The sequence below is a fragment of the Aythya ferina genome (genome assembly GCF_964211825.1).
Source record: "Aythya ferina genome assembly, chromosome: 1".
NCBI lineage: Eukaryota > Metazoa > Chordata > Aves > Anseriformes > Anatidae > Aythya > Aythya ferina.
Window position 1 is genome coordinate 82,477,889 of NC_140296.1, and position 20,503 is coordinate 82,498,391.

The 20,503-nt window shown below is 35.8% G+C and overlaps 1 protein-coding gene across 10 annotated transcripts in view; it reads left to right on the forward strand.

The window, feature by feature from the left end:
• The window catches only part of CNKSR2 (connector enhancer of kinase suppressor of Ras 2), a 220,445-nt gene that overhangs the window by 113,674 nt on the left and 86,268 nt on the right, over nucleotides 1–20,503 (forward strand). For 7 of the 10 annotated variants that reach the window (XM_084507139.1, XM_084507136.1, XM_084507138.1 and 4 more), the window contains 2 exons: nucleotides 8,184–8,330; nucleotides 18,152–18,285. In XM_084507139.1, coding sequence (XP_084363265.1) covers nucleotides 8,184–8,330; nucleotides 18,152–18,285 — 281 coding nt within the window. The remainder of the gene's footprint in view (nucleotides 1–8,183; nucleotides 8,331–18,151; nucleotides 18,286–20,503) is intronic. The other 3 variants (XM_084507141.1, XM_084507140.1, XM_084507142.1) reach the window with 1 other exon arrangement.

Below are 20,503 nucleotides of genomic sequence, written 5' to 3' on the forward strand. Positions count from 1 at the left end.
TCCTCCCTGTCCTTCCCTCCTTCCTTTAGTTTAGCTAAATAATGCTACATGATTTTTCAGCATCATTTAAATACTTTTTTTCATTTTGCTTGATTGTTAGTAACCTTTAAAAATTAACTTCTTTTTAATTACAATTTCTTCATAAACATGTTTATTTCCATTATATGAATTCATTTCAAGAAACATCTGTTTCAAGCACTACTTATCTGAGGATCTTAGGGACTTTATTTTTACATTAAAAAGAATGGGGGCCAAGGACTTTTGGAGTTAGTGACTCAGTGGTCATCCTAAATTATTAAGTTGTGATAATGATAGTGACTCAGTAATCATCCTAAATTATTAAGTTGTGATAATGTATATTTAATCTGAAAAAATATTTGTGTGTGTAGGCATGTATGTTTATATGCATTTCTTATTTTAATTCCAGGACAACCATTAGGGTAGTTTAAATATGAGAACATGTAATGCATACGCACATATCTGAACATGTAATGCATACGCACATATCTGAAATTCCCATTATGAGATGTAAACATAAAGCAGCATGAACAAGTTACCATAAGGGAGACGTAGCTTAGCTGTGGTGGGTATATATATATATCCTATACTATATATATATATATGTGTGTATATATATATATATGTATATATATGTGTGTGTGTGTGTATATATGTATAGTATAGGATATACCCTATCTTGAGGAGCACCTTCCATATGCCACAAGAAAGAGAACTTAACTCTCCCCTCCATGAGGGGTGAGACCACCAACATCCCTACTTCAGCTTAATGTATGAGAAAGTGGGGTGTGGTCCAGTCTGCCTAAATCCTTCCTTCAGCTCATACCACCAACCGTATGCACGTGCGTAGACATTTATTAACACTTCCCTTCTCAGCCTTAAAATTTCTTTAGCCCTCACCTGTGGCTACCATGGATGTCTCTTCTCAGGGTGTGATGGCCTGTCTCTCACAAGGAGACCATCTGAAATGGAGTTAGACACCTGGGCTCTCCACACATTCCCTGGAAGCATCTGGAAATGAGGCCAAGTGAGGATTCTGGTGGCAGAATCTTTATTTGTAATAGTTTAATGTCTGTGCCCTTGCTGAAGAGAGGTAGGGCCTGTAGATCACAGGCTAGATTTCAGACCCTGTTCCCTGCAGTATGTGTGTAGCACTTATATTGCACAAAAGTGGTCATCGGGAACTGGAACCAGAACCATTTCCCTGCTCCCAAGGAATGGCACTGATAGTTTCTTGCCACTTGCATGACTGGGCTTCTTACCCATGTATTCCCATCAACACAGTGCTCCCTCACCTATGGGGAAGGCCTTTAACCTGTCACTGTGTACATGATGCTTGATGCTTGAGACAATCCTCTAGTGTTTCAAAGACCACATTTATCCCCCCAAGGTTAAATAATGCCAAGATCAACATTACCCAAGTGGGTGGAAGATGGGATGAAAACACTCTGAATTGCCAGTACCCATCTGTCGCTACTGGTTGTCCATACTGCTGGTTGAAGAGAGAGGTGCCTTACGGCCATTACTCCAGGGTGTAGCCCATGTATCCAAGTGAGGGTGGGTGCTTCAGACTTCAGAGAGACGCTAAAACTGAGCCAACTGAAATCTGCCCCAATTTATAGAGTCATACCCTGAAACAATGAAATGAGCCCCTTTTTCCTCAAAAATCATACCTAGTCATTGACCTTACATCTGTAAAATACATCATATTCAAACTCATAAAGTTGGGGTCTTTGCTATTCCCGACAAATATCCTCATTTATTTTGTTCTAGGATGCTGTTAGCAATGGCTCAAAAGCAAAACAGTGAGGTAATTTTGAACTGAAAGGTAAGCATTATTATATAAATGTCCAAGCTTCGATACCAAACTGTTTTTGTGTTCCTTGATAATTCAAGTTGCAGTTCCCCTGTGAGTAAAACACTTGTTTGTCTCCATAACAGTGGTGCTCTATAGTCATGTTACTAGAATTTGTGAAGTTTGTTGAATTACAGTGGAGCTGAGATTAACAAATACTTTAAAAGATCAAGATAATAAAATCAGTCAGAAGCTATGCTGTGCATCAGATATGTTTTCTGAATGAGAAATGTGATTAGAGCAGCTTAATGAGAGGTGATGACTTCTCTTTCTAGTTCTCAGATTTGGTTGTGGGAAGAAAAAAAAAAGTAAAAACTTGTGGGTTGAAATAAAGACAGTTTATTAGGACAGAAAAGAAGGAATTACAAAAATAGAAGTAGTAATAAAGTATACAAAACAAGTGATGCACAATGCAATTGCTCACCATCTACTGGCCAATTCCCATCCCATTCCCAAGCAGCACCTCCCCCCCGCTTCCCAGTCAACACCCCATATTAATTGCTCAGCACGATGCCATACGGTATGGGGATACCCCTTTGGCCAGTCTGGGTCAGCTGTCCTGGGTCTGTCCCCTCCCAGCCTCCTCATTGGCATGGCACTGTGAGAAGCTGCAAAAATCCTTGGCTTAGCATAAGCAGTGCTCTGCAACAATGAAAACTGTGTTATCAACATTATTCTCATCCCAAACACAGCACCATACCAGCTACTAGGAAGAAAATTAACTCTATCCCAGCCAAAACCAGGACAATGACTTATTTCATAGTTTAGTGATAGCAAGAAGAAGTTTTAATGAAACTTCAGGATCTTCTCAAGTAAAAGATGTGATTTTCTTTAAGGTAATTTATATACAAACTCAGTTGTTGTGACTTTGGACAATGACACAGTGTGGTGTGACCAATAGCAATCTAAGAATGCACAGAACTAATTTTCGTAACAATGGATAAAAGATATATATATATTCAAATAATAATATAGCAGAGATGCTCCTTAATTACTATTACAGTAAATGCAATCACAATATTATGAATCTCTCCTCTCTGGGAGAAAACTGTTACATAAGCATGGATGTTCATTACTATGCTAGCCTAAGAAACTGGATTAATCCCTGAAAGGCATCTGCTGCTCTCCTGACCCTGTTTCTCTTACCGCAGACAGATACAGCTTTCATCTCTGTGGTAGTCCACACTGTAAACAGCCTTCTGTGGTCTCCTCACCCCGTGTTTTCTGGAAGTGGAAGACCTATGGCCTTCCATTATTTTATAACCTTTTCAGGCATCCACAGCTGGGAGAAGGGGAGGAGATGCTTGCTACTAACATATTTGTTTCACGGGGCTGCCAGCTGACCATCCTCACTTCTGGCCAGTGTTCACGAAAATCAATCTGTTAATTTAACAGCAAGATACCAGATAATTTATTGTCATTTTTCTGACTTGCTTAACAGCAGGCTAGGTTTGATAGACAGTGATTTGAAGTGCAGTGTTTTTTGTTGTGTGATTTTTTGTTGTTGTTTTTATGTTCAGATTTTTATTTATAAAATGCAAGATATGTGACAGGGAATTCCTTAAAAAATAACAACCATTTCTTAAGGTGATTATGCGTTCCTCATAGAAATTCTATTTTTATTAGCTCAAAAAATGATTAAAAGCATGAATATTTTAATGGTTGATAAGTCAAAGAGCTCTGGCTGCAATCCACTTACAACAAGCAACACTGAAAGAATAATAAGTTTGATTATCTCCCTGTTTCAGTAACTTTTTAAAATTAAATACTAGAGTGGATTTTGCATATTTATTTAGCAAGAAAATAGCTGACTGCTTTACAGTTTATATTAAGCAGAAAAATATTACTTTTCCTTCAAGAGTGCAAAGATATTTGTACTTTTACCAAAGATATTAGCGTTTTACCATAATTGTGGGGGGAAACAGTTTTCATAGAAACAGAAAGTCCATCGTTAACTTTCATGGGACTCTGGTGACCCTTTGAACAGGAATATGCCTCTAAAAGTGGCATATTAAAGTGGCATATAAAGGTATGGACTCTGTTCTATTTATCATTTGACCATAACTCCACCCCTTAGATGATATAGTTTTGTTGTGTATTATACTTGTATACTGCTTTTAAATGCTGATGCTGCTCTGTAATTTCATTGAGAAATCTGCACTGGATTTCTCAGACTGTAGGTTATTTAGTAAGGCATCTTATAGCATCCTAAAAATACTTGATTTGAGTCCATCCAATTGTATTTGAGATGCCTGCATGTTAATATTTAACTGAGTTCTTTTGTTGCTCATAACATATATTAGTGCTCGTAGAAATCAGGAATGAACCATGGAATTTGGGAATACTGCCATGGGTGTGGCTAATAAATAAATAAAACCAAGCAATGCTTGGTCATGCTTTCTTCTGTCTGTCAGGCAGAAATAGAGTAGATGGCTACAGTTTTCCAAGATTGTCATAAAAGGGAGTGATAGATTCACCTGGAGAAAAAAAAAAATAATAATTACTTTAGGATACTTTAGGAGTAACTTTTTAACATTTATATGTTAATATTCTTGGCAACTTAGGATAGGAATTCAGAATAAAAGTTCTATGTCAGGCTGTTGTAGTATTATTATCCACATGTACTTGCTGCAAGCCAAAGGAAAGTTGGGGTATTTTAAAATATGTCTCATCTTGTTCAAAGGCATCTTCTTTTCCCAGCCAATTGTTCAAGGAGCAGACCTCTGTAACAGCACCCTTCTGCTAAAAGTTTCTATTAGTAGGGGTAATGGGTGAGGAGATATCCTAAGGTTCAGATAAAACAGGTGGAAGGTTGTGGAGAGAGGTAAGGGAGATGAGGAGGATGCGTCAGAGTAGAGAGCAGTGGTACAGGTCTCCTACGTGCCCATCTTGTCCCACTGAAGTAACCTGGGTGGCCCCAAATGTCTCTGGAGCTCACTGGTGAGCCTCTGGTCATGTGGTGCTGGGATGAGATGAGAAATTTGGAGGTGGCCTAATGCTGATGTTGAAGATACTCTACCTGCAAGCTTGCTTCCCTTTGGAAGGCTGGTGTCCCATCTCCTACCTTCCCCCAGTGGTGGTGTTATTCTGGCCTAGGTGTATCGATCTTCTGGTGGCATGGGCATGAACTACGCTTTTTATCCTTCCTTTATCTTGGTAGCAGACTCCTCCATCACAGGTTCTGTAATCTTCTTGTCAGGAACTGCTCAGCACAACCCCACCACCACCCCAGGTCACCTGCTCTCAGGTCCCCCCACAGTGCTCATTCCTCTCCTTCTTCTCCTAGTTCCCCCATCTTTGCGTGCTTATTTTCCCTTGCTGTTCCTTGAGTCCATATTCCTTCTCCTCTTTCCTTTCCAAAACCCTGCACTGAGAGCTGAGCTGTTCTGGCAGCTTGGGGGATACTTAGGCTCTGTGTAGCAAAACCACAAAGCTGGCAAAAAGCTGGGTTTAGGCTCTGCCACTACAGAGACTTCTCCTGATCAGAGCTGGTTAATGGCACCTGGTTTAACAAAATCAATTTATTTTAAAGCAAGCAGCAGGGACTTTCTTGGCCCTTAAAAATGGGTACCTGGCCAGTATTGTGTACTGATTTAAAACTTAATTGCTTGGGTTGGTTTAATGCATGTAAAGTAGATTTTTAAAGTAGTTGTCTTACTTTTCAACTTCAAAACCAGTAAGGAAACTTTCTTATTACTGTCTGTGTTTGCAGTGCATGGAACAATTGATATGGCAGAGACTTCAAAAGCTCTGCCAAAAATCTTGATGGATAGAAGTTGACAGTAGACAACTGTGATGATAATGAGAAAGGGGAAGATTCTGAAGAAGAGGCTAGAGAGAATAAATTCAGATAATACTTAGCAGAAATTTAGATTACATATCTCTAAAGCAGATTTCTGGAAAATCATTTTCAGTTCCAGATACATGCACTGCAATTTTTTTCTTTAATCCCCCTAACTCTCATAATGAGACTAGATAATCTTCCATTTATTGCAGTGTAAGGCATAGTTGAAATACACAATTCAGTTTATCTCTGCAAAGTATGAATGTGTATTTAAAATAATTTCAAAGCTGCTAGTGTAACCAAGAGAAACCAATTTTATTTATATCACTCTGCCTATTTCAGTGATAAACAGATGCTTTAAAGCACAACTTTTCCATGCAGCATCCTACCAACTTAAATGGCAAGAGCCTTGCAGCCTGACTCTGTAGCCAGGGCAACATCATGTTCTCCTCCAAGCTCCATGTGCTCCATTATTTAGTAGAAAGATTCCTTTCCATAAGTTTGTCTTCAGTTATTACATTAGACAATTAGTGTACAGTAGCTTACATGGAGAGATACCTTACATGAACTGTAGGCATCCTTCTTTACAGTAACACAGAGCAGTTGAAAACCTATGTATGCCTAAGGTAACATTATGGAACTATGGGGAATGTTTCTTATAGTGGTGGAAGTCTCTTTGAGTAGGAAAGCAGTATTGTGAATAGCATGGTATGTTTTTTTATAAAATTGTGATGTTAAGACTTAAAGCTTGTACTTACAGAGACTTGGTTTTGATACTGTTGGAAGATAATGGAGACTTCAGGAGGATGTGGGTATGAAGCTTAAGTTGACTGTGTTCATATTTCATTTTATTCAAAGTATAACGGACATACTCATAATACATGGGACTGAAAATAAGAATATGAGCATGTTGGGAAATCTTCTGTGGAAGCTGGAAAATATTCAGTAAAGATAACCATTGTCAACATCCTCTTTCTTTGTTTACAATAATATTACTGTAGAAGTACATCCTTGATATAATCAAGTTTGCTTTGGTAGAAAGGACAGGTAGGTTTACAGTAGATGAGGAAGAGTGGTGAAGTTGAAACCATGTCTGTGTACAGGATTGTTGATGTAAGCATTGTTGTTGGCTAATGTGGCATGGTTATATGGAGAGTATCAGCTATTAAAATCAGTGATGTTAAGCAAAGTGAGTTTTGATGCAACAGTGAAAAAGGTAAAAAGTAAGTAGCATCAACCTATGTGTGAGTACCTTGTTAAAAAATAGGTAACAAATATATACTTGTTTCATATAATGCCATGCTACTAATAGGGAACATCTGCGTTTTGTTTGTTCATATTGCTTATTTGATTATTTTCAAATATAGGGACATGACATAGAGTAACCTTTTGACAATGACGTCACAATTTCATGCTTCTGGAAGTTCTTTCAAAAACTTTCACATCTCAATTTGATAATTTTCTTTTTAATGCTTTTCTTGTATAAATTGTGAAAGAAGGAAAATATTTGCAACTGTGATCCTTTAAACAACAGGAAAACATGCTTGTTAATTAGGGGGAAAGAGAAAGGTAGAAAAGTTGTCAAGTTTACTGAAATAATAATTTTCTAAGTATGCAGGCCAACACTTTCAAGGGATATGTGATTGTTTCTTGCCAGTGTAGGTGCCAAACTTAAAAATGCAGGGATACAATATATTAAATAATTTCAAGATGCCAAAAATCAGTCTTTATTTAGACATAAACCATTTTCATTAGTTGTACTGTTTTAAGATTTTAAGTACTTTTGTTTAAAAACACAAACTGAATGATTCAGAAAGTTTTAGTTTCTGCTTGGAAACAAAGACTTACTTTCCACATTAGTCAAGTTGCTAATTTTAGAATATTTCAAAATGCTATAATTCAATTAGGAAATTTTACTTTGGGCTAATACTCAAGTAGTGGAGAGACTATTTCTGTCATTAATTTGCTGTCTTTTGGTTTTTGAAATCATCATGAAAGAAATACTATTTTAAAAATGCCTTGTGATTCTGGTTTTATTTTTATAGTGAAGTGTAGAAGATTGTCTTGAGCATCTTTGTGCTTGCATAAGCTGCTAGGAATAGAAGTAGTATGAGTACATGTGGTTAGTGGATTTTATATAGTAACCATGGAGTATAAAGTGCTCAGTTTTGAATTGAACAATAGAGGTAGGAGCCAGGGCTTTTTAACCTTGTAGTCTCTAAGGTCTATGTAACAGAGGTTATTTTAAACCACTTTGAAGTTTTACTGTGTATTTACAGTGGAGTAACAATAGTTTATTAATTCTAAAACCTGAAGTGATACATATCCATCTTAATGCATTATAGTAATTATTTTAGTTGACATGATTTTTATGCAGTAATTTATTTTTGCCATTTCTAGAGTTAATCTCCTTTAAAATATATATACACTCCTATTGTGTTATTTTACTAATCATGTTTAAAAAGGGAACATTACATTTTGAATACTGTACCTCAATTTTATTGTAATGATTTTACTGGTTACCAGGTGGGGTGGCAGTTGAAAAATTTGGTGAATGCACTACGAGAGGATCCGAGTGGTGTTATCTTAACTTTGAAAAAGCGACCTCAGAGCATGCTTACCTCAGCACCAGCTTTACTGAAAAATATGAGATGGAAGCCCCTTGCTCTGCAGGTAATGAAGCTTAATCATAAGTCATACACCATCATTTTACCTATAAATTATCTCAGTGATGCTTTATTGTGCTTCATCTCAGCAGCATATGGATTTACTCTTGTATGCTTTGAAAAATTGTTTCTGAAATGATTTCTCTGTAGTTTGTTCTCATAGGATCAACTGAAGTTAAACCTGTTACTAGAAATTTTCAAAGTTAGGAAGTAATCAGCACAATGTTTTGCAAAGCAAAAATAGTAGCCCCAAAGAACTTTTCTAACCATGTATACCTAAGAAAGTTATAAATTTTAGTTTGACTTCTTATTAAGCTCTCCACGCAGTATAAGCTCAAAGAAAGAGAGGAGGAAAAGATCTTTAGTTCTCATTTTGATCATGGCACTATAGGAAAATTTATACTGTGATTTTAATCCACAAAACATGTGACAATCAATATTTGCTCATGTAAATAAAGTTGTATCTGTGTTGAAGTTTTACTTGAGATTGAACCATTGCACATAAGAAGGTGTAGTACAGGATGTCCAGCTGGATCTTTAATTTTAGGATGCCTGTAATGGTTTGAATGGTTTCATTAAAGCTTTCATATTTCACTCCAGGACAAAATGTCAGTGTGATGGATTACTCTGGAAAATAAAAGTTATCTCCAGACTGATGAAAGCGTGTAACCAACAGATGGAACTGAAAAATACTTTTATTTTTTTTATTCAGTTCAGATAGAATAATGTTTAGAATTCTATTTTCTTTGCATAATGAGTGCATTCTTCAGTACATTTTTATTACCACAATAAAAAGTCTAATTTAAAATTAACTACATTTGAGAGAGAAAATACTTGCATAGTTCGTGCAAAAGGAAAATGAGATGTAGAAATGCTACTGCTAATGGCTGTGGTCTTTTCCATTTAAAATATTAACAGGTTCATAAAAAGTATTAACAACTTGAAGAATCTCTTTCAACTATATATATTTTTATATATAAAAATATGTTATAATGGTTAAATGCCTCATTGTCTTTCAATCTGAGTAAGTTCCTAAATGACTGAGGTATCTTGGTCTTTCAGATACAAATTACTGACAATAGATGCGACATAAACCTTCAACCAAAAATATCGTATTAGTGTCTGAACATAAAATTTCAAATCTGTGTGCATGATAAGAGTGCATAAATGTCCATACTTGAATGCTGTGCTTTTATCATAGCTTTAGTGAAAATATAAGTACAAATTAGAAATGCATATATATGCTTCATTGTTTTAAACGGGGACAAATGCTTTCACTCTAAATCCTTTTTGTGTGAGTTTTTTATTCCTTTGGTGAGTTGGGTTCATTCCCCTAAATATTCCTTTTTGTTTCACTTTATCATTTGTCACTAGAATAATTCAACTGGAGAATGCACAAGAGAAGTTTCTGAGACAGTCCATTGATGTAGATTATAGCAAATAAGTGATAAATTTAAGAGGGTGGGAAAGAGTGGGAAGAAATGGGATAGAAACCCATTTCCACTGTCTAAAATGAAGTCCAGTAAGAAAGTGAGGATATCTGTGGTCCTGTTACAGAGAATGCAGTCATGAGAAGAAAATGTGTGGATGTTTGAAACTCCACACTCAGTTCCAGAAACAAAAATCCAGTTGTCTTTTAGCATGTTCTATTTCACTCTGATTTACATATCAGCATCCTTAGTTCAATACAGATACTAAGGAGTGCAATTCATATGACTTTATATATCTGCTGTGTGTATATCTACATTCGGGTTTGTCATTTTTACCTTTGACCAATGGTCATACAGAACATTTATGATTTCATACATCTTGACCTATTTTAGACTGATTGACCTTAAGTAGAGGTGAAATGAACTATATGTATGCCTCTTTCTCTCCATTTGGTGATAAAGCAAGTGTGGACATCTAGCTTGAATATAAATTATGTCTGTAAAATGAGATTGATCTGACAGTATTTAGAGGTTTTCTGTAATATTACAGGTTTGGGTGGAGTGGTAACACTTTTGTTTATTTTTTTCCTGATAGCATAGAAAATACGTTTCTATGATAGACTAATGTGAGTAATGTGAGTACAAATAGAGACATTGTTAAACATGAGAGATATAATTCCAGTATCATGATGATATTGTTCTGATTTTTATCAATCATAACATCCAGAAAAGGCCAGAACCTCATTCAGCACTTGGGTGCAGTGCACATATGCGCATCTGTTATAATTTGTGATGTCACAAATTGTGAGAAGCAACAATTTTCCTAAATAGACTGAGTGACAAAAAACCCTTCAAGATGACATAAAGACAAACTTCTGAGGCTGCATAATGTGGAGATTTCTGTTGTTAATTTATGCAGATCAGTGGTGAACAGATGTTAAAGTCCACTGGTGTTAAAGTTGAAATGCAGACTAAATGTGAAAATGGTGCTGTACATTTGATAAATAAAAAGCAGCAAAAGCAGAGTGTAATTTTATAGCTATCAAAATATGAGATAATGTTTATTTTTTAGTTGTTCCATTTCTTTCTATATTCCAGTATTTATCCATTATAAAAGACAGAATGTGCTTTTTTTTTTTCTTCACATTTTCTGGGGAAAAAAAATTTAATAAAAACACCTCTGAAAAACTTTTTGTTCCAAATTCACATAAAAGTGCTTTTCTGTAATAGGATCATGGGAGTTAGTGAGAGAGAATGGGGTAAAGTGATAGTAAATAAGAAAAAACGTAAAGGAAACGCAGTACTTCCATCACCTTTGGAAGTAAGGGAAATTACAATACAATGTTTTTCTGTATCAGGATATCATGAAATAACTAAGAATGTTATAACTGTGCTGTCATCCCAGAGCTAAGTTAATTGAAACATACGTATTATTCAACAGACACAAGCTATGAAGATATTATGACTCAGTAATAATTCTGTTAAACTACAAGATATGAGCAAAAGCCTCAAAAGACTTTGGAATAAGATATAGGGATGAAGTTCTAATAAAATGTGAATCAGGATCTGCAAACTGGCTGATGTTTTTTTCTTTGGTTCTGCAAATGGTGTGAACTAAGGAAAAACATGGTGTCACAAATTGCAATGAATGAGGTGGGAAAGTGGAAGTTTACCCTAATGTAAGGAGGCTGGCAAATGGATGATATCAATGAGGATTTTTAATAGCTGTTGCAGGAAATTCAGAAGGTAAATATTTCAGTTATTAAAATAAGAGAGTAATTTACATTGAGATTTACTTTGGGATGTTTTAACTGAAAAAAAAAAATTAGCTCAAAGTGAGTAGTGTTGAGGCACTGATAAAATGCATTCTGCTTGTTTTGTTGATAATTCTATTTAAAAACAAAAGTTTGGCATTTGCAGCTACATGAAAAACTAGGCTTCATGGAAAAACAGTAAGTATACCTATAGGTTGGGATAATGCTAGGTAAGTCTTCCAGTTCAGGCAGTAGGCAGGTGCTATCAATCAATTCAGTGTGTGACTTTTACATGGTACCCTGGTCATTGAACTATGTCTCCCATGCATCCTGTGTAGCAGTCCCGAAACTGATATCCAATGGCTTGATGTAGAGGAAAATAATAAAATTAACTATGGCTATACTTTATATATATATTTGTGCACCATTACATAATGACTTTGTATTTATAATTAATTGCATTAATTCCAGGTGTAAGGTCAATCTGTACTGAAAGAAAAACATCTATTTTCCCCCCTCTTGTGTCCCAATTAAAAGTGCTTTGGATTTTTTTGTTTGTTTGTTTTGTTTTGTTTTCAGTCACTTGATGCTTGTCTGTTTTAATATCCACCAGTATCCAACTTCTTGCAGATAATCAAAGTCCTCCCTTAATACATTCTGGAATTATATCAATTTGGAATTTGTGAAGTCAAAGGATTTTCAGCCTGAGTTTTTTGTTATTGCTTTTATAAAATTTGAATTAAGCAGCTATGGCCTTAGGGTTTTTTTTGCTTCCCTTTGCAGTTGAAGGTATTCATTAATATGGTATTGTGTCACAAATATTAAGATGTTATGCCTGCAAGAGGAATCTTAGTATATTTGCCTTTCAGTTACTTCCTCTGATACTCTGATCCATTGTGTGAAAGCTTAGAATGATATTTCAGATTGCAATGTTGTAACTGAACATGTTGAACAAAACAAATATGATTAATCTCTTTTTTCCTCACTTGACATAGAAGTGATTTAATTATCTTAGAACTCTCCTATTTTTTGTCTGTCCTCAAAGCAATCAACTGGTGGTTCAAAACCTAATAGAAATAAACATAATCTACTCTATTTTGTCTGTTTTGTTTCTCCTTGCCATTTTATGTTACTTTGGGGAGGTTTCAAACAAAAGCTCCCTAAAGTGCAGTTTGAACCAGGGTGGAAATTTTGCTAAAGAAGATTCTTGGAGCATAGGAAACCTTAACTAAGTCACTATCATCATGTTAGCAAGAAACTAGCTGAAAAGTCCTCCTTTGTTTCTGGAAAATGCTTTGTTAATTAGTCAAAAAGAAACTGACTACAGTGTGAAGACTCTTCATCCAGTGCATTTAACATACAGAAAAGGAATGGTAGAGCAACATGTTGCCAAGCTTCAACTAATTTAGACAGCCCTTCTGGTATCAGTGAAAAGGCTATTACTAATAGTATGGTTTGGGGCAAGTCCACCTGCTAGCCACATCTTGTGTCTTGACTTGGAAAAAGCCTTCTGACCCCTCTACATACTTCACATTCTTCACCAAGCTTATTTAAATGTAATATTTTGTATATTTAAAATAGTTCACTGTACTGTTTTTTATGTGATTAAATTTTACTGTTAAAATCACCAAGACCTCGGTATCTGTAGTTTTTTTTGTTTTTTTTTTTTTTTGTTTGTTTGTGTTGTTTTTTTTTAAACAGACTTTATTTTAGATTAGATATTCATCATATCTCCACTATGCTACATTCAACTTTTCAGACAAAACAGCAACAATAACAGCAGAGTCCTTGGTTTTACAGAAAATACTATTATTTATATTGTTATTTTTCTTTACTTGACTATATTGCCTCCTTCATTCATCTAGAGACAATGTTATATTCTGTCTTCATAATTTATGATTAGAATTAATGACCTTACACTTTTTAATCATTGCATTTGAATAAAATACTAACTTGGTTCTTCAGTTGATTATTTGTCTTTTAACTACATGGGAAATGGGCATTTTTTGCAGCATTGTTAAAATGAATTCTGACTGGGTTTTCCTACAGTGTCTGAAATAGTTATAGTACGTCATAACTTCATGTCATGGTTCATCTTATAAAAGGTTTATTTTATTGAAAACATTTTGCTCAATAAATTGTGATAATCTTGGTTCGATATGAAAATATATTAACAGTAAAATATGTTTAGTAAAGAGTTAAAAATGTTTATTGATGCAAATACTGTGTAAAGATATTACCAGTTAAAATCATGTATTGTTTTTTCTTATATTTTTAAAAATCGTATGCCTTTGTCTGGAGTAATGTTTCTCAAACTATATATTGCAACTGCCAAGGGAGCTATTTAAAGGTTCACAGAGCTTTTAAAAACATTAAACAAAACTTCAGATGGTACATAATTATTAATTATATTAATTGCTTATCGGGAAGCCGATTTACTGGGAGCACAATCTCAGTTTCTTCAGGATTGGCAATGAGTACCTATAGGAACTTCTTCTCCTGGAGAACCTGAGGCTGCTGTGAGTAAAGCCAGTTATCTCTTGTCTGGTCAACTGACAATTTAGAAAAGGGTCCCTAAACACTAATGATTCTGAAGGAGGATGGTGCACCCAGGTCATTTGAGAAACAGTACTTCCAAATGTATTGAAACATGAATTTTGTGACTGACATTGTGTGTTAACATTGATGCAGAGCTTTATGTGAGATATTTTCGAGGCTATTCCTGTTTTAATATATAACTTCTAAACTTTCTTTGTCAGACTATTCCCATGGGATAAGTATTTAAATCTCTGGACCTGAAAACTTTGTATTCAGTTTCAGCATTCCCAATTGCCTATGACAGCCTACTAAAAGGGACTGCAGCAGAAGAAAGTTCTAGTCCTTGGAAGAGAATTAACTTGGTGATAACGCTGATCTCCAAGGCATCTAGATCAGGAATACCTGAATTGGAGTTCCATGTAATTTTCTGTTCAATGTACCTGCATGGTATAATATGGTCCACCGAATGGCCTGTAGTATGAACGTTATCAGATTTACTTGCAGAAGCACAGATTGACTTGAACTGAATGGTTGAGAAGTCTCTAAATTGCAATGCAAAATGCCTTGAGGGTGCACCTTGCCTGCAGGTCATATTCTGAAGGCTCTCTTTCCAACAAGGAGAGCCTGAAGACTTTGATTCCTTACAAAATGAAAGTCAAACTCCTATAGCACAAGGTGGTAGTTACTGCAGTGCTCTCTCCATGCCTCACTAACAGGACAGCTCATTTGAATGCTTTAACCATGTTGCAGTTCTTTTAAAAGAACTCGCTGATTCATCAGATGAAGTGGTGATAACTATCAAAAATAGCAGTGATATATTTATACCACAAAATTTATAAATATATAAATTTATATTTATAAATTTGATACATATATAAATTTATATATTTATAAATTTGAAACTTTTGTTCCAGTTATGCAGCTTTTCTGCTTTTGTACAAATAAGCCAAAGAGTTGAGTCTGGCAATGTGACCCAGGTATACTAAAGACATGAGACATCCTAGTATATTTTGGGACAGTCCCAAAGGATTGTGCTTCCTCTTGTATGAGATTGTATTACAGCTCCCTTTGGGAGCTCCCAGTGTGCTGGGAATATTACCTGCATTGCCATCCTGTGAGATACCACAGTCATTTGGACTTCTACCAGTTACACTGTGATTCTCACCTCTGAAAATGCTCTGTTATTCAACATGGGAACAGTCTGAGGGAAACATTTTACTTCCAGAGCTCTGTGTTAACTGGATAACTTGTGTATTTCTCTAGTAGACTGAAGGTCATTTCTTCTTGTGGCACCTAGTGTTTTAACCACCTCACCTAGCCAAATATAAAAAAAAAAAAAAAAAAAAAAACAAATATAAACCAAAGTTTGCATTTCTCAAAGACACGCAAAATCCACTGATTTCCACAGTCTCCCAGCAGACTCCTCTGAAGGAAAAGCTAACCTCCTTGTTGTCTATTCAGGAAACAACCTCCTGGCTGTCTATTCTCAGGGCCTCACAAAGTTACCTGGTAGAATCCTCAGACTTCAGAAAAATCATTTTCTAGAAATTAAGCCCATATCATTAGTATTTAAATAGTTAAGCCTGGGTATTCCAGGCTGGGAAATTCTTTACCTGTGTCCTGTAGCTGTTCAACCCCTAGTCAGGATTAGTGTGGGCTCAACAACTCATTGTAAGCCCAGATCACGGTTATGCTTGGGCACGATTTTCGTTATGTGACAGAAAACATAAAATTTTGATTGCCATGGCCCTTAGGGCCCCATTTCCTCTTATCAGCCTATTCATTCAGGTAAAGTAAAGGGCTGTCTTCCTCCTCAAAGTGGAGAAGAGAAATCCGTCTGCCCAGCTTATATTCCTCTCAGTGTTCCTGCAAGTATGAGCCGTGAGCAACAGCTTGGGCTTAACAAGTGTAAACATGGTCTAGGTCACAAAATTCTTTTGGCTTAGAAGGAAAATTAATTCTACAAGCCACTCAGCAAGCTGCAAAGTGCACTTGTAATAAAAATGCAAGGTATCACAAAGGAAAAACAGCATTGCTTTAGTAAGTGTTTCAAGAACATCTGCGGCTACGGTGTCACAGATGAAAATTTAAAAGATAAGGATTGTGTTCCTCTGAAAGAGTTTTCTTTGAGTTATTTCTGTTTGTTTTGTTTTTCTTCCCTCAGTTTTGCTACCAACTTTAGTCTTACTTTTTCAGACTACAGTCTTCTGCTTGTTTTTTAGTGGTTGTAATGTCTTTTACCTGTCTGGCTTTGTGTGTGTGTGTGTGTTTCTCCCTCTCTTCCTGTAAGTAATAGCTGTCTTTCATTGGCCTGGTTACAGAATGTTAACCCTAATGAGCAAGAAAATAATTTAGCAGTATCATTGTTTACAGGTGATGGATTTCTACATTCAAAAAGAATGAATTTGTTTCAGTTTATAGCAGTAGTTGTAAAGGTGGACTTGAAAAGTTTTAACAAGAAAATGTTGAGCCTACAGTTTATCATGTTTGAGATGACTAACATCTAACACAGCTCTGTTCCTAAAATACAGCAGTAATTGATTAAAGGATGCCTGAGGTGTCCTAGGTGGGATGTGTTCTTAAGATACAGATTGAAAGAAAGTAATGCAATGGTGGGGACTTTGTGTGAGAAGCATAAATTTAGAAGGGCTCATCATGAGCTTGTGGAAGGCCAACACTTTGAAAAGAAGTTCCTGTTCTTGAACTCTGTTTTTTTTTTTTGGTTTTTTTTTTTTTTTTTTTTTTTTTTTTTGCTGTGTAGGTATACTACTAGGGTGTCAAGATTAAAATCTAGAAGATGAGAACTGTGGGTTTTGTTGTTGTTGTTGTTTGTTTTTGCACAGGAATGCCCACAGGTCTGTCATAAAGTATTTTTAAGAGTACGGGCAGAAGGATCTTTCTCCACACCTATTTAGTTAGTATTCAGAGCTTCTCTGCCATAAATACAATGTGAAATATGTGTCCTCCAGTAGTTACTTAGTTCAGAAATTATAGGCGTGTTGCACAGTATGTCTTCCCCAAACCTTTTTTTTCCAAGGAGTTCACTTCCAACAAGACAGAGAGGAAAGAACTCTTTCAAAGCAAAACTCAGTATTTCTTGAATATTAGATCCAGATTTTAGATGGTGTATGGAGATATTGTTAATTGCTGTTTTGCTAGTTTTCTGTTTATCTATCAGACAAGCCAAGAAGCATAAGACCAACATATTATTAACCACACTAGAGCAATCTAAGTTTGCTTCTCATTTCATTTTCCTGCATCTGCATCTATATAGAGACTATTAGCAAATCTTGCTATAATTTATAGTCCTGCAGTGATTTAATAATGTCTTCAAATGGTTGGTCATTTTTTTAGCTAGCCAAGGTAGTTAAGTTAAAGAAGAAAAACACATATTTAATTTGAAAGAGAGATAAAGATGTGATTAAGATGAAGGATCATTTTTGGATGGGAATAACAGCTAGAATGCATGATCATTCTATGAGAAGGGTACAATTTATTCACCTGTGAGTAAACGTTACTTTGTGAGGAAGTATTCCCAGGGGAGTGAATAATAATAATAATCTACAATTTATTCTGTCTCATAGCATGTGTACTCCAAGTATGCAGTACCTGAATTTACAGCATCTGCAGACATAAATTGAAGCTCTTACAGTTACTCCTTAAACTGTAGAGCAGATGGGGGAAGATGACATTCAATTTAATGCCTACTTATGTAGCTTTTAGTGTAAACACTAGACTTTTTCTTTATAATGTTAGTTTAATTAAGGAATTCATTGGATTCTGTATGTTATTTACTCATAAAGATTTCACCAGTGGCTCTACTGATTACTGTTTTTATGGGCATTGGCAATACTTTTGCTTTGCAAGGGGGAAAAGAGAAAGATGTTATCAGAGACAATTTTATAAGCACAATACATGTCCATTCATAGTTGTATCTCCTTAAGTGTTGTGTGTTTTTTTTTCAGCCAGTTTAAAATCACACAAAATATTAGAAATGTTAACTATTTCTTCAACTTTATGAAATGTAGAATGTTTGTAGCTTTTTCAACTAAAAGTAGATAGTATTTAAGAATAATCATGATTTTCCTCTCTCTGTTTTGTACCAGCCTCTTATTCCCAGAAGTCCTACAAGCAGTGTTGCTACACCATCCAGCACTATCAGCACACCTACAAAAAGAGACAGCTCTGCCCTCCAGGATCTCTACATACCCCCTCCTCCATCAGAACCTTATGTTCCCAGGTAAAAAATAAAATAAAATAAAATAAAATAAAATAAAATAAAATAAAATAAAATAAAATAAAATAAAATAAAATAAAATAAAATAAAATAATAATTTAGGGTAATATTCATTGTCAAAAATACCTGTAAAATAACTGGCCATTCTATTCCTATATGATCATTGGTATGCCCTGCAGGGTTAGGCTGCTAGTATTTCATTTTACAGGGAAACTGGTTGTTAACAGTAGGTATGCTGAATCACACCCACAATAACCTGAAAAGGTGTCTTGTCCAAAAAACAGTCAGTAGCCTTTAGAAAGACAGGTTCAATTCCCTGTTTTCTCAAATGTGGGATAATTTCCATATACAGGATGTCCAGTCAATGTATTTTGAAATTACTTCTTGCTTTTCTTTTAGTTAATTTTCTTGCAAAAGTTGTAAGAGCAGTGTGTCCTTTCTTGTACCTTTCTTGTACAGTTTCCTGTACCTGAAGTTCTGATTTTTTCTTAGGCTCTCATATCAGTAACTGCTAGCCAGTTAATAAGATGTGTATGACCTGATGATGACAAGACTTTCCTGGGGGCTATCCAAGAGTTAGGTAGATAGTAAATTAAATTGCCTAGTGGGGAGGAGAAGTTGTGATTCTTTGATAAATTCTTGCTCTTCAGAGATACAAAAAACTTTCCAGGGCAAAAAGGTGACTTTCCACTTCATGATTTAGATGATGCCATACGCCTTCCATAAAGCCATAAGCTGAGTCCTGTGTTCCTCCTTCATCCTTGCTTTGTCTGCTGCCTGGTCTGCTTTTATTTCTGAGGAAATTTTATATATATATATAAAATATTAAATATTAAATAAATATATATATTTTATATATATATATATATATATATATATATGCAGAAAGCAACCCAAACCAAAACACAGTCTTTGATTTCTCTTTGAACAAAGTAGTTATATAGTCAAGACCTGTCACTCTTCAAACTGGAACTGTACTGTCCTAAAAAAAATTAGTGCTTTTATACTGCTATTGATCATGTTTACTGCCACAAAAATACTTTTGTTATTTGAGATCTTCATTACGCATTTTAACTATTTATTAATAGTATGTCTTAACTCATGATGGTTAATGCAGTAGTTTGGATGAATTCTGATTAAATATTGTAATACATATTAATATAAGGTGCAATCATACAGAGAGAATATGTAGTTTTGAACTATTTTTGCCAGCTTAATCCTAATGGACTACGGTTCATTTCACAAACCTGTCACATACCGTACAGAGTTTCTGAATGATCTGTTTTGGCATGTCATCTGTTCTTTCAGTCCATGATTTACTGTATTTAAGCATATCTTTATTTTGGGTATTATCAGCTGTTCGATATCTGTTTTTCAGTTTGTTGTTGCTGTTCCAAGGGGGAATGAAGAAAAAAAAAAAAAAGCCATCCACAAACCCTTCTCTTGTTTCTGGAAGAGTAAGGGATTTGATACTTTGATGTAAATTGTAAAACCCTAAAGCCTTTTTACACTGATAATACAGTATACAGATATTACACCCACAGACACTACAGCTGCCAGCATAACCACACAAAAATGGCATGAGAAAGTGGAACCTACCTTTTCTTTGTGCCAGTTACTGACAAGTACAGGTCATAAATTAGTGCCTGGCTAAGTCTATTGAGTGTCTTTGTGGGGAGAGAGCTAAATCCCACATCTCCAGTAGACTACAGTCAAGGTTATTTGCCTGGGGGCTCTGCACTTCCCTTAACGCTGACAGTGAAGAGCTGTCTGTCTGTCCTCCTTGTCATGGAGATCTCTTTGTACCAGTCCGTGAGTGGTGACAGGAGACGGTGCCCATAGAGGTCGCATGTATGCATCCTGCTCCTTCCTCATGGTAGCTGCAGCATGGATTAACATCTGGCTGTTCTGCATCAGTCTCCATCATTTTACCTGCTGGCATCAGCACCATCACCAGGCAGGTCTTCCCATGACAAGCTTACAGCCCTAGTGGGGCTGTGCCAGTCCCACTCCCTAAGACAGCACCATCCCTACTCTGGGAAAGGCTGGCAAAGAGAGCATAGTGGCTGGTGGGGATTTCTGTTGCTCTGGTGTCACTCCCAAGCCAGGCTGGCCCTGTGTCATCCTGTGGGTCTGCCTGGGTCCCAAGAGGGGTCTTTTCTATGTCCTCATGCAGAGTCTCAGGGAGCCAAGGGAAATATGGGTTAGCATGGTGGTCAGC